This window comes from Bos indicus, chromosome 27, assembly GCF_029378745.1.
Source record: "Bos indicus isolate NIAB-ARS_2022 breed Sahiwal x Tharparkar chromosome 27, NIAB-ARS_B.indTharparkar_mat_pri_1.0, whole genome shotgun sequence".
Classification (NCBI taxonomy): Eukaryota; Metazoa; Chordata; class Mammalia; order Artiodactyla; family Bovidae; genus Bos; species Bos indicus.
In genome coordinates this window covers 2,567,701-2,595,422 of record NC_091786.1, presented here as the reverse complement: position 1 = coordinate 2,595,422, position 27,722 = coordinate 2,567,701, and the positions used below count along the sequence as shown (strand labels likewise).

The 27,722-nt window shown below is 41.8% G+C and overlaps 1 protein-coding gene across 1 annotated transcript in view; it reads left to right on the top strand.

Moving 5' to 3' along the window:
* Positions 1 to 27,722, top strand: part of CSMD1 (CUB and Sushi multiple domains 1) — a 2,070,704-nt gene that overhangs the window by 1,511,967 nt on the left and 531,015 nt on the right. The window contains exon 10 of the mRNA XM_070781602.1: positions 3,372 to 3,493. Coding sequence (XP_070637703.1) covers positions 3,372 to 3,493 — 122 coding nt within the window. The remainder of the gene's footprint in view (positions 1 to 3,371; positions 3,494 to 27,722) is intronic.

Below are 27,722 nucleotides of genomic sequence, written 5' to 3'. Positions count from 1 at the left end.
TCTGCATCACATGATGAAGAGGTAGACAATTAGAATGTGGACAACTTAAAAAAATCAAGACTGAGGTACCAGCTAAAAGTGTCAACAATTCCCCAAGAAAGAGGATTAGAACTAACTACTTAGACTATCAGTCTACTCCAAAATTGCAGCAACAAGTATTTATGGGGGTAACTATTAAGTACCAGGAATTGTTCTAATTGTTGAGATTACACATAGCAAGCGAAACAAAACAAAACAAAATCCCTGCCATGAATATTCTCACATATTTCATTTCAGCTGATTATTTTGATGTCATTCTTTTAAATGAGTAGAAAAAAAATCAAAAGTTATTAGGAAAATGTACTACAAAAAATACAGACAGTTCTAAGAAAAAGAAAAAAAAATGCATATTAATTTGACAACTTTTGGTGAGAAATACCTCTGAAGGGACTGGATTCACAACTCACTCTGTATGAAACACAAAGTATAGAAAATGTGCTAGTTTCCTATGAATATTTTACTAATAGTTATCTCTCTAAAAATATAATCACTAATAATCCTGTCTCCCCAAGCAGTGGGTAAGATGAATTTCATGAAGATGAATTTCATAAGTCAAGTTAGAGGTCAGGCTTCAAAGCAGACAACTGGGACCCATGGCCATCGACGGGCTGTCAGATTTGGCGAACTTTCCAGCAGAGTGGCAGCTGGAGCTAATGACGGGAGGAGTACAAATTGTCAGCGGGAATGTAGCACATTAGTTCCCCACAGTACACATCCTTCAGATGAGTTTGTCTTTAAGTTTGAAATGCTTAGACTAGCACTTGGATAATATTAGTTCAAAATTCCTTTACTTGCACTACACTGTGTTTGTCAGCTCTTCTGTATGAAATTTCACAAAGTAGGAATGTGTAACACAAAGGTAAGTTGACTCAAATTTTATTGTAAACTGTTTTTTTAAGGTTTTTCTAATTAATACCAGTAATATTGTTGTTGCTGTTTAGTCGCTCAGTCATGTCCGAATCTTTTGCTACCCCATCATGGACTGTGGCCCACCAGGCTCCTCTGCCCACGAGATTTCCCAGGCAAGAACACTGGAGTGGGTTGCCATTTCCTTCTCCAACTGGTAATATTAGAATACTTTAAGAAACGTGTGGATCCAAAGTTCATGATCCTCTCAGGAACACACTCCTGGAAGTAGACCCCTTGGAGGGTGAAGCCGCACAGTGCAGATATATGTGCTTGTGGACACTGCTTTACTAGAAGGCTTTGTGTCCAGGGCACACCCACTGGGCTTTGGAAACCAAAGCACCTTCCATCCGTATTGATGAAATGCATGCATGCATGCTAAGTCACTTCAGTCGTGGTGGACTCTGTGCGACCCCATGGACAGCAGCCCACCAGGCTCCCCCGTCCATGGGATTATCCAGGAGTGGGTTGCCGTTTCCTTCTTCAGTATTGATGAAACAGTGGTGTTCATTTGAAAGCAAGTGCTAATATTTTGAACGATAGCTTTCATGTTTTTGTTAATCAGTGTCTAGTAGGTTAATTCTTAGCTAGTATCAAGTAACAAAAAGGTTGTCTAAAGTCATTTTCTCACATTTTTTTGTGTTCACAACTATCGACATTAGATATGGTGCTGAGGATGTACAGTGAAGGAAGGATGCTTTCCCAAGGTCAAGGGGTTCACAGTCTTTTAAGAAAGAGATTCGTAGGTTAATACTGACAAAAAAGAAATATTATTAGAAATAGGCATATTGACATTATTGCTACATCAATATAAATGGAAAAGGGAATAGTTAGGCACTGCCTGATTAAACGGTTTCTTCAGCCTCCTCCTCTGCAAGATGCCCCTGGGAGTCAGAGGCCAGTTCTGTTTCATGCTGCAGCTTAGTCTCCTGGAACAGCGCCTGACCTGTACCGAAGCTCAGCTGGCAAGACGGAGGGAAGGAAGGATGGGCGATGACTAAAGTCTGCTCTTCAGTGGATGGCAGCTTAGTCAGTTTATGTTATATGACATCTTAGGGAAATGAACCCGAACTTCTTACATTAGTGCTTATTTATGAAGTTTAGTTTCCTCCACTCTTTTCTCAAACACAGTTCAAATTATTAATGTTAAGAATGGAGCTTAGGATGACATTTGATTTCCAAAACTTGAGTATTCATTAAAAAAATTCTCCTTTTCTAAAGAGAAGATCAATTGAAATATTTTTGTATTCAAAACTTGGTCGTTTTTATTGGGTCATGCCATTTATGCGCTGTTTCAATTTTAAGGTATTTTCTTTTTCCTTTGGGAGTCATCATTTCTATTTTCTTTCTTCATACTTTCAACTGTATTTTAAGTTGTAATTTGCATGTGATATAATTTGTTATAGAATAAAATCTAAAGCTTGAGAGGAACTTTAAATATCATCCCTTGCATCATTCTCATGTAAAATAGAAAGAATGAGAGACTTCTCTGGTGGTCCAGTGGTTGAGAATCTGCCTGCCAGTACAGGGGGCTAGGGGTTTGATCCCTGGTTTGGGACAATTCCACATGGCTTTGAGCAACTAAGGGTGAGCGCCACCACCCCTGAGCCTGTGCTCTGGAGCCTGGAGCCTTGACAAGGGAAGCCATGGCAATGAGAAACCCACACACGGCAGCTAGAGGGTAGCTCCCACTCTTCCCGGCTAGAGAGAGCCCACTATCAGCAACAAAGACCCAGTGCAGCCAAAAATAAGTAAATTTAAAAATAGAAAGGTTGAGGTTGTGGGGGCTGGGATTACTTATGCAAGGACATATCCTGTCGGGCATAGTTGAGACGTTAATTCTGGTCTCCTGAATTCGTATTGCATTGTGTGCACCCAAACGCCTTATCAGACCCTCTCTGCAGGAGTCAGAATGGGGCCCAAAATGGGTTAATTTGGTTTGATATTGTCAAGGTAGTGTTGTCGGGATTCTCAGGTGGCTCAGATGGTAAAGAACCTGCCTGCAATGCAGGAGACCTGAGTTCAATCCCTGGGTAGGGAAGATCCCCTGGAGAAGGAAACAGCAACCCACTCCAGTATTCTTGCCTTGAAAAATCCCATGGATGGAGGAGGCTGGTGGGCTACAGTCCATGGGGTCACAAAGAGTCGGACACAACTGAGCGGCTTCACTTCACTTCAAGGTGCTGTTGTCAGCTCATTCTGTGAAGGGTAACGCTTTGGGAAACGTGATAAAGAAGAGTTCCAGGTAAGCGTTGCAAGTACCAAGCAAAGGTTCCAAAGGCTGAGCAAAATCTACTTGCCAATTTGATTTCACAGTTTTTTATCGCAGTCACACAAGAGCTAACTTGAAGTTCCATGTGCATTTTGTGTCTTCACCACACAGATGAAATCCTGTAGAAAATAACGTCCTCTCTGTATATTTCTAGCAAGAACATGTGGATCGAATCTTCGTGGGCCCAGTGGCGTCATTACCTCTCCTAATTACCCAGTTCAGTACGAAGACAATGCTCACTGTGTCTGGGTCATCACTACGACGGACCCTGACAAGGTAAGACTCTCAGCTCCCCTCTGTACATTTGAGCAGCTCAACTCTCTACCATGGCAACTGTTTACCATGAACAACCTGGTGAGTGCCACACACCCTTACATCTTGTTTGAATTAAAAATCTGCTGCTTCATGGCGCGTCAGTCTATCCGCCTTCGTTGGAAAGCCTGTCTAGGATGCAGTTATAAAGTACTCTCAGTGTGCTTCCCTCCTACTGCTCCTGAAGGTTACCTCTATGTTATGGTTTTATTTCCAGCTTGATTGTCATATAACAATTGACATACAACATTGTTTTAGTGTAAGGTGTGGAACATAATGATTTGATATGTATTTATATTGAAAACTGGTTACTGCAATGTTTAGTTAACATGTATCACCTTGTATAGTTAACATATTTTTTATTGTGATGAGAACTTTTTATCGCAGTAGCAGGCAGTAATCAGTCGATGGCCTCCAGGTGGAATGTAGGGAGTGAAAGAGGACGATCCGTGGGCAGGTGGTCTTGATTCTCTTAACACTGTGAACACATGGCTTCCCCTGTGGCACCTGCTGCAAGGGGAGAGGAGAAGGAATCCAGAATGGCTTTGGGGTGGGTGGTGAAACCCTGGCCAGAATGGACATAAGGTCCAGCCTCCCGGGGGACTCCCAGTGAACATCCACTGTCCTTACATAATTACTGATGATAACACCCTTCTTTATTCTCCTAATCATCCCAGGTTGGAACAATTAGATTCTAAGTTCTCTCTACCTGGAAACAGGGAAAGGGCCTCAGAAACCAGCTGTTTAAGGGAAGAGAGAATGGGTTTGGCTCTGGGTGCAGTGAGAGTGAGGGGCTTGCTATATCTCCAAATGTGTGTCCCTCAGAGAGGTCAGCTCGGGATTCCCAGGTGTGTCCTTAGCTGCCGAAACCTGGGATGAGTGTGACATTGTGCAGAGAGGCCAGAGAGAGCCAAAGAGAGTCCTGCTGGCAGCATCACATTTCTCTCAGGGCCGTTGGACGGTGCACTGGGCTCCACCATCAGTGATGGTGATCTTGCAAGCAGAAGTATCCACGTCAAGTTTTGAAATACTAAACTCTTATATGGACGATGCCCTGGCATTTCAGCACGAAAGCAGAAGCTCCAGATGAAATCTTCAGGGAATTTGGTTAACTCACTCCCAATAGTTTAAAATTCATTTACATCCAGATTACATATGGATAATCATAAATATTTTTCTATATGAAAGATATCCCTATATATCAGTGTTTCTATGTCTTTCCTATTGTCAACTGAAAAAAGGCACAACCTGAAAGTTGAGGATTAGTGTCACTTGGAGGGCATACAGAGGACATAGGGGCTTCCCTGGTGGCTCAGTGGTAAGGAAACTGCCTACAATGCAAGAGATGCAGGAGACGTGGATTCGATCCTGAGTCAGGAAGATCCCCTGGAGGAGGGAATGCCAACCCACTCCAGTATTCTTGCCTGGAGAATCCCATGGACAGAGGAGCCTGGGAGTCAGGCTTCTCTGACTGAGAAGACACGACTGAGTGACGAAGCAGGCATGCATGCACGGAGGATGTACGCCCATGAGACGGCTCTCAGATGACTGCAGGGGGCTGTTCAGGGCAGGTCAGGGAGGAATCAGGATATATAGCAGTTTTTTTGGGAAAAATAGGTAGTCAAACATCAAAAGATTACTGTTAATAGAAGAAAAGTGGACATTTGAATTCAGTGAATTTTAGCTCTTTTCTATACATGGGAAGATGCAGAGCCTGGACTCAATGGAATCCCTGCTTGGATGTCCATCTTAACCTTCCAGGGCCAGTGTCCTGCTTTCCTCCACCTTGAGTGCCCCCACGAGGCAGAGACTGGGGGCTTGATGGACACAACATCCTTCATTTACTGACGTGGCAGGCGACACTCTCTGTCCACACTGTATGTACTAGAATGACCAAAATCTCTATGCAGACAACAGCAGCTTAGAGTTACTCTTGTCTAAACCCTTCATTCGACAGCAAGGAAGCTGAGACCCAGGAAGGTAAGATTTCAGAGCTGTTTACTTCTATTTCAGGATAGAAACATGTGTGCTCTTTGCAGAGCTCTGATAGCCTCTTAGTCAGCTTTCTTCCTCCTGGAAGAAGAGTCATTTCTTTTGCAGCTATCTGTTCCATTATCACTTTGATGAGAACCACAAGGAAATGAAGCGGTAGGTTATTCAGTGCGCTGATAGGATGCTCTTGGCTGTAGATAATAGAAGAGCTGACTAAAAGCCAAACGTTTTTAGGGAAATGTTGTTTCATGCAATGAAAGGGCAGAGCCAGGGAGATTCCAGGTTTAATTAAGAAGCTGAGGGCTCTGGTGTGTGCCTTTCTCTCTGCTTTGCTCTCTGAGTAATGATCACATACCCCTCAGGTCACAAGATGCTACCATACCATCACGTTCAATGCTCAAGGAAGAAACACTGCATGTCTTCCTGAGAAATGGCAGGAATTGTCTAGAAACTCCTAGATGCTCTCCTTAAGACCACCTGAGCTAGATGTCCATGCTCAAGATACTGAGCAGCTGGAGGAAAGAACCATCTGGAAGTCAGAGAAAGGGCCAGTGGTTGTTGGTGACAAGTCATGTCTACCACACACAGATAAGCAAGAGGTCGAGGGAAGAGTTTTCAGTTATCACCAGATTCCTCTTTTGCTTTTGAAATGTTTCACGTCCCATTATCTTCCTGTTCCACTGGACACCAGTGGGCTAAGATTAATTAAAACTCATGAAATTTTTTCCTTGGTATTTTGAAGTTGATTTTAAAACCTGGCCAAGCTGCAAAATGACAAATGAAATACTGAATTTATGCAGTTTGGGTTTATGGATTTCTCTCATTATACAAGTTCACTTTTCTCTCTCATGTTTGTGCACACTTACATAGGTTTTTGTAAAGGCTTCGTATATATTTTGTTGACTCTGAACACATAACAATTAACAAGTTAAATTTCAGGAATTTTGTGTTACACTGCTCCAGAAATTTCTTTGCCTTCCTTCGTTTACTTTGGTGAGATGCTCAGAGAACAAGCAACGCTTCTGCATGGATAGGCTCACACGGATCCTCAAACAAGAGCACCACTTAGACACCTGAAGGCATCTCAATTAAGCAGAATTACCATCCAAATTAAGCAGCAGACATTGCCATTAAGCATAATTAGGCCTAATTTGATTCCTTGGGAGACATTCCAAATAAGGGGGTTTCCCGATTAAGTTCGTGCTGATGAAGGTATATTACATTTTGAGCATAACAGTAAAGAACAGTTACGTCAAAATTTCCAGACAACAGCTCTTGCTAGAATACTAACAGCATTCTAGACAAGAAGGGTTGGTACACCTTGGCTTGTTGTTTGACATGCTTTGTAAATTTTTAAGAAATAGGGTAGAATAGAAATCTAAAATTGATTTCCAAATTGATGAGTCAATGAGAGATGAGTTAATAAGCTCCTTTTTTGTTGAAAGATTAGCCCTCTCATGGTGACTTACACTCTTTCCTGGTCTTACACCTGCTTTGACAATTATATAACCATGTTCCACGTGTCAGTTTATACCAAGTGTTAACATAAAATGGCTCATACAGAGTAGTCATTGCGGGAAGTTCGTTGTGTCTCTTAGTAAAGTATGTTGTAAATATAAGATTGTGGAATGCCAAGTTAAATCCATTCACTTACATATGTTTGTTTATATATATAATTATCACAATATATATTAGGTTAAGATACACATTATATATAATGCATATTTGGAGAATTATATGTGTTAATATGTGTATTATATTAATATGCATATATTAGGAAAACATGCTATGTAGGCAGAAAATTTAAAAGAAATAGTTCCTCAAGAAGATTCACTTTAGTAGAGAAGTGGGTTTCTAAACACTCAATTGTATTGTTCTTGCTGAACTAGCCCAGTAGAAATTCAGTAAAAATTAACACAGTAATATGATATTTATTAATATATTTCATTATAGGTACATTCAACTATCCATATTTTCTGAGATAAAACTCTTGAGGATGCCTGTGATCAAATTCTTAAGAAAGTAATCTATGGTTAGTGAACCACAGATTATGGGAACTTTGAGCAAATGCTCTCAAACATTTATCACTGGGGTTTTCATTGAAAGGATTAAACACGGAAGACAGCTTTCCTTAGAATCCTTTGATATGTGGATATTGTGCGTGTGTTTTTCTCTAATACATTTGGCTGGCAAAATTTCAGTACCTAATTTTAATTTGAGCTCTTCAGAGAGTAGTGTTTTTGTTGGTGTTAAACTCAGGATTGAAGTGATTTAAGGTGTTTAAACTTTGTCTTATGTGGTTCGTCCACTGAACTCTGTTATGTGGTTCATTCAGGCTGCTATAACAAAATATTGCAGACTAGGTGTATGATATGAAAAACAGATGTTTAATGTCTAACAGCTTTGAACCCCAGTGCGTCCTTATGGTGTTTACAGCTCCCACTTCTGAAGGTTGTTGTGAAGAGCATAAAGTCAGTGTAAAGCACCTGAACACAGTTCTCCAGACACTACACAAGTGCCTCCTTCCTCACCTCCTCTCAGTTCCGCCTCCCTCACCTCCCCGTCCTGCTTTCATTATCACTACTGACTACATTCAATGAGATGTAAGTGGAACCTGCATGGCAGCTATTGCTGCCAGGTGTCAGTGCAGGGCATGAGGGCAGGACATCATCCTGCCCACAGTCACCTGCACAGATCTGAAGGTCACAAGATTGGAAGTGGGAGACCTCAGGACTTCATTTCAATTATGAGACAGGAGGGACCTACGTGGGGCTTCCCAGGTGCTGCTTGTGAAGAAGCTGGCTGGCAGGGAAGGAGACGCAAGAGTCATGGACCTGATCCCTGGTTTGGGAAGATCCCCTGCAGGGGGAAATAGCAACCCACTCCAGTATTCTTGCCTAAAAAATTCCATGCCCAGAGGAGCCTGGAGGGCTATAGTCCATGGGGTTGCAAAGAGTTGGACACAGATGAGCAACTGAGCACAGGGACCTAAATCAGAACAAGAAACAACATCAGATTTGGAGAGAAGAAAATGGATTCGAGATCTATTTAAGGGATGGCAGATGACACCACCCTTATGGCAGAAAGTGAAGAGGAATTTAAAAGCCTCTTGATGAAAGTTAAAGAGGAGAGTGAAAAAGCTGCTTTAAAACTCAACATTCAGAAAACTAAGATCATGGCATCTGGTCCCATCACTTCATGGGAAATAGATGGGAAAACAGTGGAAACAGTGTCAGACTTTGATTTCTGGGGCTCCAAAATCACTGCAGATGGAAACTGCAGCCATGAAATTAAAAGACGCTTACTCCTTGGAAGGAAAGTTATGACCAACCTAGATAGCATATTCAAAAGCAGAGACATTACTTTGCCAACAAAGGTCCATCTAGTCAAGGCTATGGTTTTTCCAGTGGTCATATGTGGATGTGAGAGTTGGACTGTGAAGAAAGCTGAGCGCAGAAGAATTGATGCTTTTGAACTGTGGTGTTGGAGAAGACTCTTGAGAGTCCCTTGGACTGAAAGGAGATCCAACCAGTCCATTCTGAAGGAGATCAGTCCTGGGTGTTCTTTGCAAGGACTGATGCTAAAGCTGAAACTCCAATACTTTGGCCATCTCATGCAAAGAGTTGACTCATGGAAAAGATTCTGATGCTAGGAGGGATTGGGGGCAGGAGGAGAAGGGGACGCCAGAGGATAAGATGGCTGGATGGCATCACTGACTTGAAGGACGTGAGTCTGAGTGAACTCCAGGAGTTGGTGATGGACAGGGAGGCCTGGCATGCTGCGATTCATGGAGTCACACAGAGTCGGACCTGACTGAGTGACTGAACTGAACTAGTCACAGCAATTTATACACCAATGAGTAACTTAATAAGTAACTCAATATCTTAAGACAAATAAGAAAATTTGCTTTATGTTCACTGCTTGTATGAAAATACAACTGTTTATCAGTGCCCTTTGGGAGGAAGGAGCGTTCACTTCTTTTATTATTATTCAGTGGATTTTGTACATAATTTGAAGTAACAAATCCATACAGATGCAGAAAAGGCATTTGTCTGCATCCACAACATTTTAAGAGGTTTTGAAGTGGAATTTGAATAGATATAGTTCATTGGGTTTTCTTTCCTCACTGAGGGAGCCACAGATCAGTGGAGAGCCAGGGTCAAATGTCATACCTCATCGCACCCTGTGTTTCGCTCACAGATGCCGCAGTGGGGTCTATTTAACTGTCCCCTCAGTTTTCTTAAAGGTCACTGACTTTTGTCAGTGGGCTTTCCTCCCACTGCAGGGAAAGCCAGTTCCCTGCCAGCTTCCCTTCACTGCACATTCGGTGAGGCTCCCTTGGATTCTTCTAGGTCATCATCATCCGTCTTCTGTTAGGATCCGTTACTTGGTCCTTGTCCACTCTCCAGGACATCCCCTCTGAACCAGCTCTTTTGTCATCAGCGTCCTCCCGATCATCACTGTTTAGTATTTGCAGCTCTGTTCCTGAACTGCGTTGGGTTCCAGTGACTGCTTCCTCCTCAGGCCTCTGGACTTGCCCTTCTCAACATCCTGTCTTTTCTGTCTCAGACACATCTGCTCTGTCTTCATTTTGCTCAGCTCTGACTCAATTTCTTAAGTCAAATTTACTTATTTTTATATCTCTTCTTGGCACTCAAAAGAAAATAGAAAACAAGGTGTGTGCTTTTGATTTGGTTGCATTTTTAAGCCAAACTGAATTACACACATATACACATACACACATATGCGTGTATAATACATTCACACACACATGATGGAGACAGGATTAGTAGTGTGCAGACTATGTTAAGAGGTGAAGAATGCCTGTGGAGATGTAGACAAAGGCTTCATGTAGGCATCAATAATTGTATTGAGTTGGCCACAAAGTTCATTCAGGTTTTTCCATAAGATTTTACAGAAAAACTCTAACAAACTTTTGATTCTTGGTCCTAGGGACAGAAAGGTGGAGAAGGCTTTCTGTAATGCTTGCCACCTGGACATAACCCAGATGTATATTTTTGTTCTAATATATGACCTGGTGTTTTTCATGTACTCAGATCCTGATTTTGTAAAAATTGGGTGGCCCTCCAAAGACTTTTATGTCACTCTATTAGAAGACAAATGGAAAAGTGTTCACAAGTGAAGCAGAAGCGGTTCTGTTTTTTTCTTCTTTTTTTCACTATCTTAAATTGAAAAAGCTAACCTTCATACTCAAGCATTGCAACTGAAAGCAGAAGAAATGGTCAAATTCCCCAAAATAGAGGGGGAAAAAATCCCCAAACAGAAATAGATTTGACCAGTTCATGACTAACTCAGAGCTAAAATAACAATTTATCTTAAGAGTTTTGAAATTTTGTTTGCTTCTCTCTTAATGGTACAAAATATCACGGTATATCTTGGGAATCTTGATTTGGATGAATAAGTTTTTATCTTTTGCAAGCAAGTCTCTCTTACATCTGAATTTCTAGCCATAATGATGGCCATTTGATACTGAATAAGTAGCTATGGCAATGGACGAGCACGCATTGCTTTATATCACCAACGAGGCAGAGAAAATAGTGCCATAATTATTGTTTTTAAATAGATATAGTTATTTCCAAGCCACCAGTCTCACAAATCTACATACTATTTAGGTCTTAAAAATGGCCAAATATGGTAAACAAAAATGTTGCATTATAAACAGAATATTATTCGCTTAGCAACATTTGTTGTCTGCAACACAAAAAGTACATTTGTTGCTATTAAGCTTGGTTGTGGGTAATACTTTGCAAGCAGTTGACTTTCCCCATATTTTGTTGCTTTCATTAAGCTGCTTTGTATTTTTGATGATGCCTGTTACCCAACTGTTCCTACCAATATGCAGACTTAAAAAGAGAATATTCCAGAGGTCTGGATAATATGTTCTGCTGTCTTCACAGTCCTCTAATGCTTTGGCATGTGTATTTGAAAGAATGTGTTAATGACTTGGGGATTGTTTCCATGGGTTTGCACTGAAGTGTGAAGCATTGATGGCTGTCAACACCAGGAGCGGGCCCCCTGAGGGTGATGGCAGTGTGGAGGAAGCCACACCCAGTTACCCCCTGGTCGTCTCTCAGTGGACAGATGCTGGGCAGTTGTACTTGGAACTGAATAAACCTGCCAGCTAGCAGAAGCAGAAGAAATCACACCTTTCTTTCCAAGTGCTCACAATGGAGAATGCAATTATTTTCATTAACAGCAGACATATCCAGCACCTGCTTCACTGTTTTGTGGTTTCCTTAAAAGAGAAAGAGTGACTTTGAATTCTTCTGTGTATAATAGGAACATTTTGCTTTACTCACTTTACTAGAAGTGTGAACCAATTATATCATCTCACAGAATCCCTTCTAAATTCTATCATGACAAGCACTCTTACTTAAATTATAACAAGTACTCTTAATTAAATATTTCATGTTTAGAAAATCCACTTTGGGAATTTAGGATTCTGAAATGTTTCAATATCTGGTCCTGCTGGGTATTGTGAGGAGTCTTACATACAATGTATATGTGGAGTAATACAGATTTTAAAATATCTAGAGCATAACTTTGGTAGCTACATTCATATCTTACGTGCTGTGTCCTTGAAAGTAAAAGTGTTAGTCACTCAGTTGTGTCCCACTCACTGTGACCCCACAGATTGTAGCCTGCCAGGCTCCTCTGTCCATGGGATTTCCCTGGCAAGAATATTGGAGTGAGTAGCCGTTCCCTTCTCCAGGGGATCTTCCCACCCCAGGAATCACCCCATCTCATGCATTGTAGGCAGATTCTTTACCATCTGAGTCACCAGGCAAAGCATGTAAGTTTGTAACTTTCATATGTTACATGCTTTGTCCTTGGCCTGGATTAAAATCACCAGTTTTAACATTCTCCCATTTAACACCAAGAAAACATGATCTATTTAAATACTTGCTTTACTATGACTTTGCCTGACTTGCAGAGTCCTGTACAGATAAAATGTGATTAAAATGCTCAACTATTATATAGTTCATAGAAAAATGTCTGGCATGTATATATAGATAATTAAATGAATGGAAAATTCAAATTATGATTGGTACGTATTTGAAAAAAAGAAACTCACTTTGAATGAAAAGTTTCCAAGAGCAAATGTATGTATACATATGTATTTTTAAATGAATATGTAAAACAAGTTTATCTTGATGTAGGAGTAAAGTAAATGAGCTACAATTACGTACAATCTCCAGTGAAGCAGGCTTTTAATAAGTCGCTTCAGGTGTGGAATTTTCAAGGTGGAGCTCAGGTGTGCAACTCAGATCCTGAGGCACTGCCCTGCCCCTGCCTCCCAGAGCTCCACCTCCCCCCCACCCCGCCCCCCACCCTGCAAGGGAAGGGGCCCTCTGATTCCCCGGGGTGAAATCAGCTGTGCTCTCCCAGGATCACCCCAGGTCCTCCTGGCCATGTCTAGGGGACACAGTGGAGACCGTGGAGCTCCGCCTTGAAGCTCTTCCCCAGTGCCATCATGCGCTCCTGGACGCTCAGTCCAGCCGACCCCAGTTAGCAGCACTCTTCAGGTTTTCCTCCAGCTGCTCTGAGCCATCGCCCTACTTTGTTGAGGTCCTTTTATGGACCGGAACCTGGTGGTCCAGAGTCGACGATAAGAAAGTAAAGGAGAGAAAGAGGCTGATATTCCTTGGTTTATGCAGAAAACCAATAAAGTCCCTGACATGGGGCTTGATCTGTTCATGGAGGCCTCAGGCACCCTCTCGATGGGGTGAAAGCTCAGAGCGCCTTCTCAAGAGGGTCTTAGAAGCCTGGGCAGGAAAGTGAACTCAGAGGGCCTCTATGCTCCAAAGAAATAGCCTGAGAGAGAGAGAGAGAGAAAGACACGGGGACCAAAGCTCTGATGGAGCAAAGGTGTTTTATTCAACATTGTGTAGGTATTTATACTGTCTTATAAGATAGCTATTTTCAGCAGAGATAAAATCAAAACTTACAAGTAATCAAAGAAACATGAGGTCATCCATATGAAAGAGAGAGGGTTGTAAATAATCACTTTTACCATACGTTTCATAAAAAGGAAGAGGGTACTTATCACCGTATAGAAAAACTAACAAAGGAAATGCCTGGATTCCTCAGACCCCAGGAGAGGCTTGCCTCTCCTGTTAATTCCTGAATATTCAGGAATTAATAAGGAACAGAGAATTCCTGACAGATCCAAAACAGCACACAGGAAGCCTCCTGTTAAATGGTTCCTGACACTACCTTCTGCTGCTATCTGGCCCAGGTTGTGTAAGCTAACCTGATATAGAAAAAAAAAAAAAAGTGCCATAGAGACAATAATTAGATCATTTTCAGGCTTTCTGTGTCAGTGTGTATTTTAAGTTTCCAGTAATTCACTCCATCTCTCCTTCCAAAGCATACCTCAGTTTTCCCTGCAGATAGCCCTCCCTGCCATGGGAAATCCCATCCTTGTCCTTACATGTTAAGAGAGACTCAGTTCCTCCTTATAGAGAAGCTCTCTGTCACTCATTCTAAGGTTCATGCGATTCCTTTCAAGGATTCAGAACAGAAGTCAATGATAGCATTTTTTCAAACACATGCCATAACATTTCCTTCCCATTCAACACTTGGAATGTCATTGCCCCTGTGGAATTCAGCAAGTATGTGCCTGAGTCTAACAAGAATGGACCTTCAAGGTCTCACATCAAGTTTGGGATTTGCAGGGTGGGATGGCCAGGGGGCCCAGGTCACCTCAAGCGTACTCATATTTTTACCGCGTCCAAGCTAGCTCTGCTTACCACAAAACAGGCCAATGAATACAAGAAGCGAAGGGTTAAGACAAAAAAGGGACTGTATTTGGGGAGCTGACTGACAAAAAACAAGGCAGGCGAGCACCTCAAAATAACCATCTTGTCAGGGTCTGGATGCCAGGTTGTTTTGTAGCTGTTCAGTAGTTCTGTTGTGTCTGATTCTTTATGTCCCTCTTCTTCACAGCCTAGCTGAGTCGGTGATGCCATCCAGCTATCTCGTCCTCTATCATCCCCTTCTCTTCCTGACTTCTATCTTTCCCAGCATCGGGGTCTTTTCCACTGAGTCAGCTTCAGCATCAGTCCTTCCAATGAATATTCAGGGTTAAGTTCATTTAGGATTGACTGCCTTGATCTCCCTGCAGTCCAAGGGACTTTGCCATTGCCCTTCTTTGAGACTGGAATGAAAACTGACCTTTTCCAGTCCTGTGGCCACTACTGAATTTTCCAAATTTGCTGGCATATTGAGTGCAGCACTTTATAATAGCATCATCTTTTAGGATTTGAAATGTATAATCATAAGGGAGGGTGATTTAGGTCATACCTGAGTGGCCTAGTGGTTTTCCCTACTCTCTTCAATTTAAGTCTGAATTTTACAACAAGGAGTTCATAATCTAAGCCACAGTTGTCACCTGATCTTGTTTTTGCTGATTGTATAGAGCTGTTCCAACTTCAGCTGCAAAGAATATAATTAATCTGATTTTGGTATTGACCAGCTGGTGATGTCCTTGTGTAGAGTTGCCTCTTATGTTGTTGGAAGTGGGTGTTTGCTATGACCAGTCCGTTCTCTTAGCAAAACTCTGCTAGCTTTTGTCCTGCTTCATTTTGTACTCCAAGGCCAAACTTGCCTGTTATTCTATGTAACTCTTGACTTCCTATTTTTGCATTCCAGTCCCCTATGATGAAAAGGGCATCTTATTTTGGTGTTAGTTCTAGAAGGTCTTGTGGGTCTTCATGAAACCATTCAACTTCAGCATCTTTGGGATCAGTGCTTGGTGCAGAGACTTGGATTACTGTGATACTGAATGGTTGCCTTGGAAACGAACAGAGACATTCTGTCCTTTTTTCATTTTGGACTCTTTTGTGGACTATGAGGACGCTCTACTTCTTCTAAGGTACTCCTGCCCACAGTAGTAGGTGTAAGTGTCATCACATCCATCTTAGTTCCCTGACTCCTAAGATGCTGATCTTCACTCTTCCCATCTCCTGTTTGACCACCTCCAATTTACCTTGATTCATGGACCTGACATTCCAGGTTCCTATGCAATGTTGGTTTTTACATCATCAGAATTTACTTTCACCACCAGACACATCCAAAACTGGGAGTTACTTCCACTTTGGCTCGGCCTTTTGATTGCTTCTGGAGCTATTTCTCTGCTCTTCTCCAGTAGCATATTGGGTACCTTCTGACCTAGGGAGTTCATCTTTCAGTATCATAACTTTTTTCATATTGTTCATGAGGTTCTTAAGGCATGAATGCTGAAGTGCTTTGCCATTTCCTTCTCCAGTGGACCATGTTTTGCCAGAAGGCTCCACCATGACCTGTCCATCTTGGGTGGCCCTCTTTTGTAGAGCCAGAGAGAAAGAAGCAAGGAGGAACTAAAGTCAAAAGGCAGAATAGAGAAGAAGAGGCAGTTGGGAAGTGAAAGGGTCTTCAATTTTACAAATATCTCCAAGGGAATGGCCAGCCCTTGGAGGCCTTTGTGGGTGGGGTGTGTTAATCTCTTCTATTCACAGGTGGGCAGGGACAAATTATCTCTCTATGAGCTGAAGAAAGACACTTTGATTTATAGTCAAACAGAGGAGCAGGGTCCTCAGAGGCAAGCTCTTAAGTATAATTATAATAACAAAATCAAGGAAAAGCAAGGCAAAGAAAGATTTTCCAGCATGGAGATGGAACTGGCTCCTTCTCTGCAGCAGTATCAACAGAACATCCTATCTGTGCCCATTGCCTTCAGCACAGAAGTGCTGAGATGCACACCACAGAGTGCTTCTTGTATCAGTATCTGTATCACATGGAATAAAATACCATCCTGTGGTTTAATATCAGTCCTGAGCTATGAGAAGCATAATGGATCATCAAGAAGAACTTCAGTATCTTTACTAAAAATTCTGAAAACAGAGCTGTACCAATGCAGAAGTCATGATTAGGGAAGCAGAGGATGTTAACAAACATAGTTATAATGAAAATTGTATATTCAGTAGAGTCTGTTTGCTTACCAGATTCCCAGAGGGCAGAGCAGTGCCTTTCATCCGTGGTACCCTGAAGCATTTATGCACTACATCTCCCCAAAGGCTTACAGCCAGGTGTATTCAGGTCAGTTCAGTTCAGTCACTCAGTTGTGTCTGACACCCTATGGACTGCAGCACACCAGACTTCCTTGTCCATCACCAATGCCCAGAGCTTGCTCAAACTCATGTCCATTGTTTAGGTGATATCATCCAACCATCTCATCCTCTGTCATCCCCTTCTCCTCCTGCCCTCAATCTTTCCCAGCATCAGGGTCTTTTCAAATAAGTCAGCTCTTCACATCAGGTGGCCAAAAGATTAAAGCTTTAGCCTAAACATAAGCCCTTCCAATGAATATTCAGGGTTGATTTCCTTTAGGATTAACTGGTTGGATCTCCTTGCAGTCCAAGGGACTCTAAACAGTCTTCTCCAACACTACAGTTCAAAATCATGAATTCTTCGGCGCTCAGCTTTCTTTATGGTCCAACTCTCACATCCATACATGAATACTGGAAAAACCATGGCTTTGACTATACAGACCTTTGTTGGCAAAGCAATGACTCTGCTTTTTAATATGTTGTCTAGGTTGTCTAGATTTTCTTCCAAGCAGCAAGTGTCTTTTAATTTCACGACTGCAGTCACCATCTGCAGTGATTTTGGAGCCCTCAAAATAAAGTCTCTCACTGTTTCCATTGTTTCCCCATCTATTTGCCATGAAGTGATGGGAGCAGATGCATGATCTTCATCTTCTGAATGTTGAGTTTTGAGGCAGCTTTTTCACTCTCTTCTTTCACTTTCATCAAGAGACTCTTTAGTTCCTTTTCACTTTCTGCCATAAGGGTGGTGTCATCTGCATATCTGAGGTTATTGATATTTCTCCCAGCAATCTTGATTCCAGCTGGTGCTTCATCCTGCCCAGCATTTTGCATGATATACTCTGCGTATGAGTTAAGTAAGCAGGGTAACAATATACAGCCTTGACATACTCTTTTCCCAATTTGAAACCAGTCTGTTTTTCCATGTCCAAAGTGTATTAGTTTTCATAATTTGTTCATTTATCAGAACTTCTAAATATTAATTATTCAAGGATGGAGGGGGGTGGGGATACTATAATATGAAAAATGTGCCAGAAGATATTATCTAATACTACTGAGAAATTAGCTTATTTCAGAAACTTGAAGAAATTGTGCTCATTATTTTACTAAATCCTTAAAACCCCTCTACTCTACTGAAAGTGGAAGTGTTAGTCACTCACTTGTGTTTAACTTTTTGCAACTCGATGGACTGTAGCCTGCCAGGCTCCTCTGGGTATCCTGCATTGCAGGAGGAGGTGGCTCAGACATAAATTTGCAATACAGGAGACACAGGTTTGATTCCTGTGTCATGAATATCCCCTGGAGAAGGAAATGGTTGCACATTCCAGTATCCTTGCCTGAAGAGTCCCATGGTCAGAGGAGCCTGGTTGTACAGCCCATGTGCTGGCAGTGTCAGACACAACTGAGACTGTGCTCTCTCATTATTTCCTTTCCAAAGATAAGAAAACTAAATCATAGAGATGTTAGTTCAGTTCAGTCACTCAGTCATGTTCGACTCTTTGGGACCCCATAAATCGCAGCACGCCAGGCCTCCCTGTCCATCACCAACTCCCGGAGTTCACTCAAACTCATGTTCATCAAGTCGGTGATGCTATCCAGCCATCTAGTCCTCTGTCATCCCCTTCTCCTCCTGCCCCCAATCCCTCCCAGCATCAGAGTCTTTTCCAGTGAGTCAATTTTTTGAATAAAGTGGCCAAAATATTAGAGTATATCATGCAAAATGCTGGGCAGGATGAAGCACCAGCTGGAATCAAGATTGCTGGGAGAAATATCAATAACCTCAGATATGCAGATGACACCACCCTTATGGCAGAAAGTGAAAAGGAACTAAAGAGTCTCTTGATGAAAGTGAAAGAAGAGAGTGAAAAAGCTGCCTCAAAACTCAACATTCAGAAGATGAAGATCATGCATCTGCTCCCATCACTTCATGGCAAATAGATGGGGAAACAATGGAAACAGTGAGAGACTTTATTTTGAGGGCTCCAAAATCACTGCAGATGGTGACTGCAGTCGTGAAATTAAAAGACACTTGCTCCTTTAGAATGGACTGGTTGGTTCTCCTTGCAGTCCAATGGACTCTCAAGAGTCTTCTCCAACACCACAGTTCAAAAGCATCAATTCTTCGGTGCTAAGCTTTCTTCACAGTCCAACTCTCACATCCATACATGACTACTGGAAAAACTATAGCCTTGACTAGACAGATCTTTTTTGGCAAAATAATGTCTCTGCCTTTTAATATGCTATCTAAGTTGGTCATAACTTTCCTTCCAAGGAGTAAGCATCTTTTAATTTCATGGCTGCAATCACCATCCACAGTGATTTTGGAGCACCGCCCCCCCCCCAAAAAAAAGTCTGAAACTGTTTGCACTGTTTCCCCATCTATTTCCCATCAAGTGATGGGACCAGATACCATGATCTTCATTTTCTGATGTTGAGCTTTAAGCCAACTTTTTCACTCTCCTCTTTCATTTTCATCAAGAAGCATTTTAGTTCCTCTTCACTTTCTGCCATAAGAGTGGTGTCATCTGCATATCTGAGGTTATTGATATTTCTCCCGGTGATCTTGATTCCAGCTTGTGCTCCTCCAGCCCAGCATTTCTCATGATGTACTCTGCATATAAGTTAAATAAACAGGGTAACCATATACAGTCTTGATGTACTCCTTGTCCTATTTGGAACCAGTCTATTGTTCCATGTCCAGTTCTAACTGTTGCTTCATGACCTGCATATAGGTTTCTCAAGAGGCAGGTCAGGTGGTCTGGTATTCCCATCTCTTTCAGAATTTTCCACAGTTTATTGTGATCCACACAGTCAAAGGCTTTGGCATAGTCAATAAAGCAGAAATAGATGTTTTTCTGGAACTCTCTTGCTTTTTCCATGATCCAGCAGATGTTGGCAATTTGATCTCTGGTTCCTCTGCCTTTTCTAAAACCAGCGTGAACATCTGGAAGTTCATGGTTCACATATTCCTGAAGCCTGGCTTGGAGAATTTTGAGCATTACTTTACTAGTGTGTGAGATGAGTGCAATTGTGCGGTAGTTTGAGCATTCTTTGGCATTGCCCTTCTTTGGGGTTGGAATGAAAACTGACCTTTTCCAGTCCTGTGGCCACTGCTGAGTTTTCCAAATTTGCTGGCATATTGAGTGCAGCCCTTTCACAGCATCATCTTTCAGGATTTGAAATAGCTCAACTGGAATTCCATCACCTCCACTAACTTTGTTCGTAGTGATGTTTTCTAAGGCCCACTTGGCTTCACATTTCAGGATGTCTGGCTCTAGGTGAGTGATCACACCATCGTGATTATCTGGGTCGTGAAGATCTTTTTTGTACAGTTCTTTTGTGTATTCTTGCCACCTCTTCTTAATATCATCTGCTTCTGTTAGGTCCATACCATTTCTGTCCTTTATGGAGCCCATCTTTGCATGAAATGTTCCCTTGGTATCTCTAATTTTCTTGAAGAGATCTCTGCTGCTGCTGCTGCTGCTAAGTCACTTTAGTCATATCCGACTCTGTGTGACCCCATAGATGGCAGCCAACCAGGTCTCACGTCCCTGGGATTCTCCAGGCAAGAACACTGGAGTGGGTTGCCATTTCCTTCTCCAATGCATGAATGTGAAAAGTGAAAGTGAAGTCGCTCAATCGTGTCCGACTCTAGCGACCCCATGGACTGCAGCCTACCATCCATGGACTGTAGGGTCCTCCGTCCATGGGATTTTCTAGGCAAAAGTACTGGAATGGGGTGCCATTGCCTTCTCCCAAGAGATCTCTAGTCTTTCCCATTCTGTTGTTTTCCTCCATTTCTTTGCATTGATCACTGAGGAAGGCTTTCTTATCTCTCCTTGCTAATCTTAAGTCTACCTTTTTAACCACTTACCTTAAGCAGCATCAGCTCCAAATGCATCACGAAGATGATAATTCAAGTTAGATGAGGTTTATCCTGACAGATAGGCAGCCAGAAAGTTTTAAGAAATGAATCTTCCTGTGGTCACTGATGAAGGAGTCACATGAGATCTATATGCTCTTGGGTTTTCACAAAAGAAGCAGTGACTTCCAGTATCTGAACATAGGCTACATATACGTAGTGTTTTAGTTTATTTACTCATTGAGAATGAGTATTCATAGAGTATCTGTGTGTGACCCAGGGCTCAGGACAGAGCAAGTGTGGCCTCTCATGAAACTACTTCTAAATGAAATGAGAGGCAGAAATGAAGAAGCAAAGAGACAACATGATTTCAGGTGGTGACAGGTACCTTGGCGATGCAAACCAACCAGTAAATAAACCAATAAAACTGAGCAAAGAGATAGAAACCAATGGGGTTTCTATCTGATGGGTTTTAGGTGTGATGTGCAGGCAGGATGGAATGTTCAGATGGTAAAGAATCCACCTGGAATGAGGGAGACCTGGGTTCGATCCCCGGGTTGGGAGGATCCCCTGGGGGAGGGCATGACAATTCACTCCTATAGTCTTACCTGGAGAATCCCCTGGACAGAAGAGCCTGGTGGGCTACAGTCCATAGGGTCGCAACAAGTCAGAAATGACTGGGCGACTAAGCACGAGGAGGCAGACAGGATGGAATGGTCGGCTCATGGGATGAGGCCACTGCAGACATGAGTTTCTGCAGCTCTTCTCTTCTTCCACAGTTGTCTTCTTCTACATGTCCCCACAGTCCTTAAACATTCTGAAGTTTGTCTCCAGTTCATGAAGTTCATCACCTTGTAGCTTCTCCCCTGAGCTTGTACAACAGTCCATTCCTGTAAGAAAACTGTGTTCTGTGATAACCTAAGGAGTCTCTTTTGTAATCGAGTCAAACCTCCCACAAGGTCAAAAAATTGAGCACCATCTGTGTAGGTGCCAACACAGGTTCTCTAACACATCTTTTATTTTGGATAGGAGCACAAAGCATCCAGGACATCTTGGTCTTTGCTGACTTAAAGCACTGTTTACAGCAGAAAACGTGTTCAGGACTTTTACCACCATTTACGTTTGTTAATGAGATCTGATGACTAGTATCTTGTTGGGAAGGCTGTTTCTCCAGTGTCCTGTAGAAGTCCTCCTCAGCATCATGTGCTGTTTCATCAGTGTGTGGGCCAAAGTTGCGCTTTTATCATTTGGGAGGAGACATGTGCTTTACGGCTCTCGTGCTCCATCTTCCCCGGGAGTGCCACTCTGCGCTCACTGTGAGTCTTTACGCTGAGTGTTTAAGGTTTCACCAACTGTTGGGCTTTGTCCTCTCTGCTCAGTAAATTCTGCTACTAAGTAACTTTCTCCCAGAGCCTTTTTACCAATGTGACTTCTTTTTCAACAAGTGTTTCTCTATTTGTTAATAGAGCTGTTAAACAGCTATGGAATGGTAACCAGCACCATCACATAACAAATGGTAGTGATTTGCTATTAAAGATCTTCAAGTTTGCCAAAGCCAGTGCAATGTCTGTAAGATGTTTGCACGTACAATGCAGTGTGCAAAACAGTGAATTGGACAACTTGGATCCCCTGTGTAAAATGATGACAAGTCTCTTTCACTGTGAAGACAGAATGCTTTTGTATCCTGTGGTGCATTTAAAGCACAGAAATGACACAAAAGAAGGTCATTTCTTTTTATCACTAACCTTATCAGAATCATCTGAAACTTTAGCAAGTTTGTCTTCTACTTCTCACCTTATCTTTAGAAATCACCACATCAGGCCATCAGACATCAGATATGTGCTGCTGCTGCTGCATCGCTTCAGTCGTGTCTGACTCTGTGTGACCTCATAGATGGCAGCCCACCAGGCTCCACCGTCCCTGGGATTCTCCAGGCAAGAACACTGGAGTGGGTTGCCATTTCCTTCTCCAATGCATGAAAGTGAAAAGTGAAAGTGAAGTCGCTCAGTCGTGTCCGACTCTTTGTGACCCCATGGACTGCAGCCTACCAGGCTCCTCCATGCATGGGACTTTCCAGGCAAGAGTACTGGAGTGGGGTGCCATCACCTTCTCCGTATATTTGAGCATGGTGTAAATGGTAATAACATTTAAAACACAACTGAGCGGACTGTGAAAATACAACTTCACAGTGCCGCTGACATGTAGACCTGCACTACCCACACCTGACAGCATATAGAGCAACAGTGAAGGGCAGCTGGGTGATGGAGCATTAGAACTCCTTCCTTAACATGAAAATGTTGTTGCAGCATTTATTTGCAAAGTATAGCAAGCTTACTTTGTGAGCTGTTTGGCAACACATTAAAGGAAGTTTGGGCAGATGACAGGGAGGAAGGGAGTGGATACCAGGATGCTCTTATCACATGTCAGCAGCCTTCCCAGGCTTGAGTCAGGAAACAAGAGCAGACTGGACCAAAAGAACAAGGTCTTAATGTGCATGTATCAGGTGAGCCAGTCCACCGATGACATCACCAACAGGGGTCCAGGCATGCCATCACCATGAGCGTTGACATCGTGAGCTGGAGAATGGTCAAACCACAATGCTCATTTTTCTTCTATCACAAGCTCTCACTGTAAATGCCAGTTTAAAAACCCAGGTATTAAATTGTGCCATGCAAAATACATTAGTAATTCAAATGGATTCGGGAGACTAGAAAGGAAGATGCAGATTTGATAGTTATTCTGGACTTAAAATTAATAAGATGTTGCTGGCAAGAGTCAGGGAGAGAGATCTTCAGAAATCCCTTTGACAGTGTAAACCAGAAAGACTTACTTAAAAAGTAAGATTTATTTAGAGACCCTGAAGAATACTCATTCTCTAGCAGAAGTACTAGATTTCTCATGGCCTCCCTGCCCATTTTCCTCGGGGGACCAGTGTCATGGTGTCATGGTGACCACAAAGCAGAACTGCTCCTCTTCCTTGAATTGGACTTCTGGCAACAGATTTCAGAACCCCAGCAGATTTTCATTTCCAAACCACGGTGCCGGTCCTGAAGGAGTGAATGTCCTTATTCATAAAAACAAGGGCAGGAATTGGGGGAGTTTGACTTGCTTATTGGGGTTGAAATTTCTTGTGGCATTTCTAGCAGGAAACGGGGAGTATATTTTCCAGGAGAAGCAAGCATACATGAAAGAAAGCACAGCAGGGGAAATTGTGTGGTGGTAGTATTCAGTTCAGTTCAGTTCATTCGCTCAGTTGTGTCTGACTCTTTGCGACCCCATGAATCGCAGCACACCAGGCCTCCCTGTCCCATCACCAACTCCCGGAGTTCACTCAAACTCATGTTCATCGAGTCAGTGATGCCATCCAGCCATCTCATCCTCTGTCGTCCCCTTCTCCTCCTGCTCCAAATCCCTCCCAGATTCAGAGTCTTTTCCAATGAGTCAGTGCTTCACATGAGGTGGCCAAAGTACTAGAGTTTCAGCTTTAGCCTCATTCCTTCCAAAGAAATCCCAGGACTGATCTCCTTTAGACTGGACTGGTTGGATCCTTGAGGTAGTATTATGTTGGTGCAAAAGTAATTGTGGTTTTGCATTGTGGGTCTTTGCTGTTTGATATTGGAATACATTCTTAAATAAATGTGGCTATGTCATACATCGTATTAATACACATTTCTCACTTTATGCTTTTTTGCTAGTGACTTATTACTTGCCATTTATTTAATGTGTATTTTAGATTAGGGAAATGATGTTAGACAAGAAGCAGATTTGAGTGATTTTCTTATTCAAGTTCAAAATGGCAAAACTAATACAATATTGTAAAGTTAAAAAAAAAGAAAACTATAACAAAAAATAAAATAAAATATAATACTTCCTATAAAAAAAATAAAAAGCAGAGATATTACTTTGCCAAAAACAACAACAACAACAAAAAATGGGTCGTTAAGCAGTGGAGGCAACTCACAACATCAACCACATGTTTGGCTCAGGAACTGTTAACTAACATACAGTGCAGTGGTGGTTCAAGAAGTTTTGCAAAGGTGGCAAGAGCCTTGAAGATGAGGAGTGTAGTGGCCAGCCATCAGATGTTGACAACAGCCAATTTAGAGGATCATGGAAGCTGATCCTCTTACAACTACATGAGAAGTTATAAGAAGATCTCAGCGTTGGCCATTCTATGGTCATTTGGCATTTCAAGTGAATTGGAAAGGTGAAAAAGCTCAATAAGTGGGTACTCATAAGCTGACTAAAAATTTAAAAAATTATCATTTTGAAGTGTAGTCTTCTCTTATTCGATGCAACAGGAATGAACCGTTTCTTGATTAGATTGTGATATGTGATGAAAAGTGAATTTGATATGACAACCAGTGATGACCAGCTCAGTGGTTGGACTGAGAAAAAGCTCCAAAGCACTTCCTAAAGCCAAACTTTCACCAAAAATGGTCATGATTACTATTTGGTGGTCTGCTGCTAGTCTGATCCACTATAGCTTTCCGAATCCCAGTGAAACCCTTCCATCTGAGATGTATGCTTGGCAAATTGATTAGATGTAACAAAAGCTGCAATGCCTGAAGCCAGTATTGGTCAGCAGAAATGACTCAGTTCTTCTCTGTGACAATGCCCTACCACATGTCACACAATCAAAGTTGAACAAATTGGGCTACAAAGCTTTGCCTCATCTGCCATATTCACCTGACCTCTCACCAACCAAATACCATTTCTTCAAGCATCTTAACAACTTTTTGCAGAGAAAACACTTCCACAACCAGCAGGAGGCAGAAAATGCTTTCCAAGAGTTCACTGAATCCTGAAGCATGGGTTTATTTTATGCTCCAGGAACAAACCAACTTATTTCTCATTTGCAAAATTGTGTTTACTTTAATAGCTCCTATTTTGATTAATAAAGATGTGTTTGAGCCTAGTTATAATGATTTAAAAATCACAGTCCAAAACCGCAATTATGTTTGCACCAACCTAATACACACCAGTAAGCTATGTATGAATTACAACAACCTATGAGGACTTGCCAGGGAATAGAGCCATAATTGAGTATTAAGCCCATGAAAAATTAATTCCAACTTTCTAGGGCCCAATTATAATCACATCTTGGATTACAAACCATTAAAATCTGAGAATATCAGCATTTTAGTCAGATGAGAAGCTTATCTAATAAGTGAAAGTTCTGATCCAAATGTATAATGCTATACTCTACTGAGATAATGAATTAAACCTGTATTTGTATGATAGCTATCTTTCATTCTAAATTGCTTTCCATTGCTGAATACATTAAATTGCTTTAAAAAATAAAGAATACAGCTTTGTAGTCTGTCTTTCTAAAGAATTTAAATATTATGTGGTTAAATGTGAGACTTGCCATTTTAATTCATAAATTCTTTAGGATATTTCCTTTCTTATAAAAATGGCTGTATATGTTTCACAGATTTTCCTTTATACAAGAATATGTTAAGCACTGGAACAAAACTACCATTTTATTTAGTAGAATTCTAGAGACAATGGAACCTTGAAATTATTATAGCCACCTCTGTCCTTAAGATAGAAAACATGTGTGTACACATATACAAGCATACACACACTTGTACACACACATGTGCATACCTATACATGCACGAACACATGTACATGTGTACACACATCTGTACCTACACACACATATATACCTGTGCACATATATATACCTGTGCACATATATATATGCACACATATACATCAAATTGCCAACATGGGTTGGAGCATAGAAAAATTAAGAGAATTCCAGAAAGATATCTACTTCTGCTTCATTGACTAAGCTAAATCCTTTGACTGTGTGAATCACAACAAACTGGAAAATTCTTCAAGACATGGGAATACCAGACCACCTTACCTGCCTCCTTAGGAATCTGTATGCAGGTCAAGAAGCAACAGTTAGAATGGGACACAGAACGATAGACTGGTTCCAAACTGAGAAAGGAGTATGTCAAGGCTGTATATTGTCACCCTGCTTATTTAACTTATATGCAGAGTACATCATGTGAAGCACAATTTGGGATCAAGACTGCAGGGAGAAATATCCGTAACATCAGATATGCAGATGACACCACCCTTATGGCAGAAAGCGAAAAGGAACTAAAGAGTCTTCTTGATTAAAGTGAAAGAGGAGAGTGAAAAAGCTGCCTTAAAACTCAACATTCAGAAAACTAAGATCATGGCATCTGGTCCCATCACTTCATGGCAAATAGATGGGGAAACGATGGAAACAGTAACAGACTTTATTTTGGGGTCTCCAAAATCACTGCAGATAGTGACTGCAGCCATGAAATTAAAAGACACTTGCTCCTTGGAAGAAAAACTATGACCAGCCTAGATAGCATATTAAAGAGCAGAGACATTACTTTGCCAACTAAGTTCTGTCTAGTAAAATTTATGGTTTTTCCAGTAGTCATGTATGGATGTGAGAGTTGGACCATAAAGAAAGCTGAGAGCCAAAGAATTGATGCCTTTGAACTGTGGTGTTGGAGGAGACTGTTGAGAGTCCCTTGGACTGCAAGGAGATCCAACCAGTCCATCCCAAAAATCAGTCCTGAAGATTCATTGGAGGACTAATGCTAAACTGAAGCTTCAATGCTTTGGCCACCTGATACGAAGAACTGACTCTTTGGAAAAGACCCTGATACTGGGAGAGATTGAAGGCAGGAGAAGGGGATGACAGAGGATGAGATGGTTGGATAGTATCACCAACTCGATGGACATGAGTTTGAGAAAGCTCTGGGAGTTGGTGATGCACAGGGAAGCCTGGCGTGCTGCAGCCCATGGGGGTCGCAAAGAGTCGGACACGATTGAGTGACTGAACTGAACTGAACACATACACGTGCATACACACATCTCTGCATGTATGTGCATATCTATGCATACATATGCATGTATACACACACATATACATGCACACATCTGTACATGCTCGCACACAATATTTTACCTCCTGCTAGTAAAGTAATGCTCAAAATTCTCCAAGCCAGGCTTCAGCAATATGTGAACCGTGAACTTCCTGATGTTCAAGCTGGTTTTAGAAAAGGCAGAGGAACCAGAGATCAAATTGCCAACATCTGCTGGATCATGGAAAAAGCAAGAGAGTTCCAGAAAAACATCTATTTCTGCTTTATTGACTATGCCAAAGCCTTTGACTGTGTGGATCACAATAAACTGTGGAAAATTCTGAAAAGAGATGGGAATACCAGAC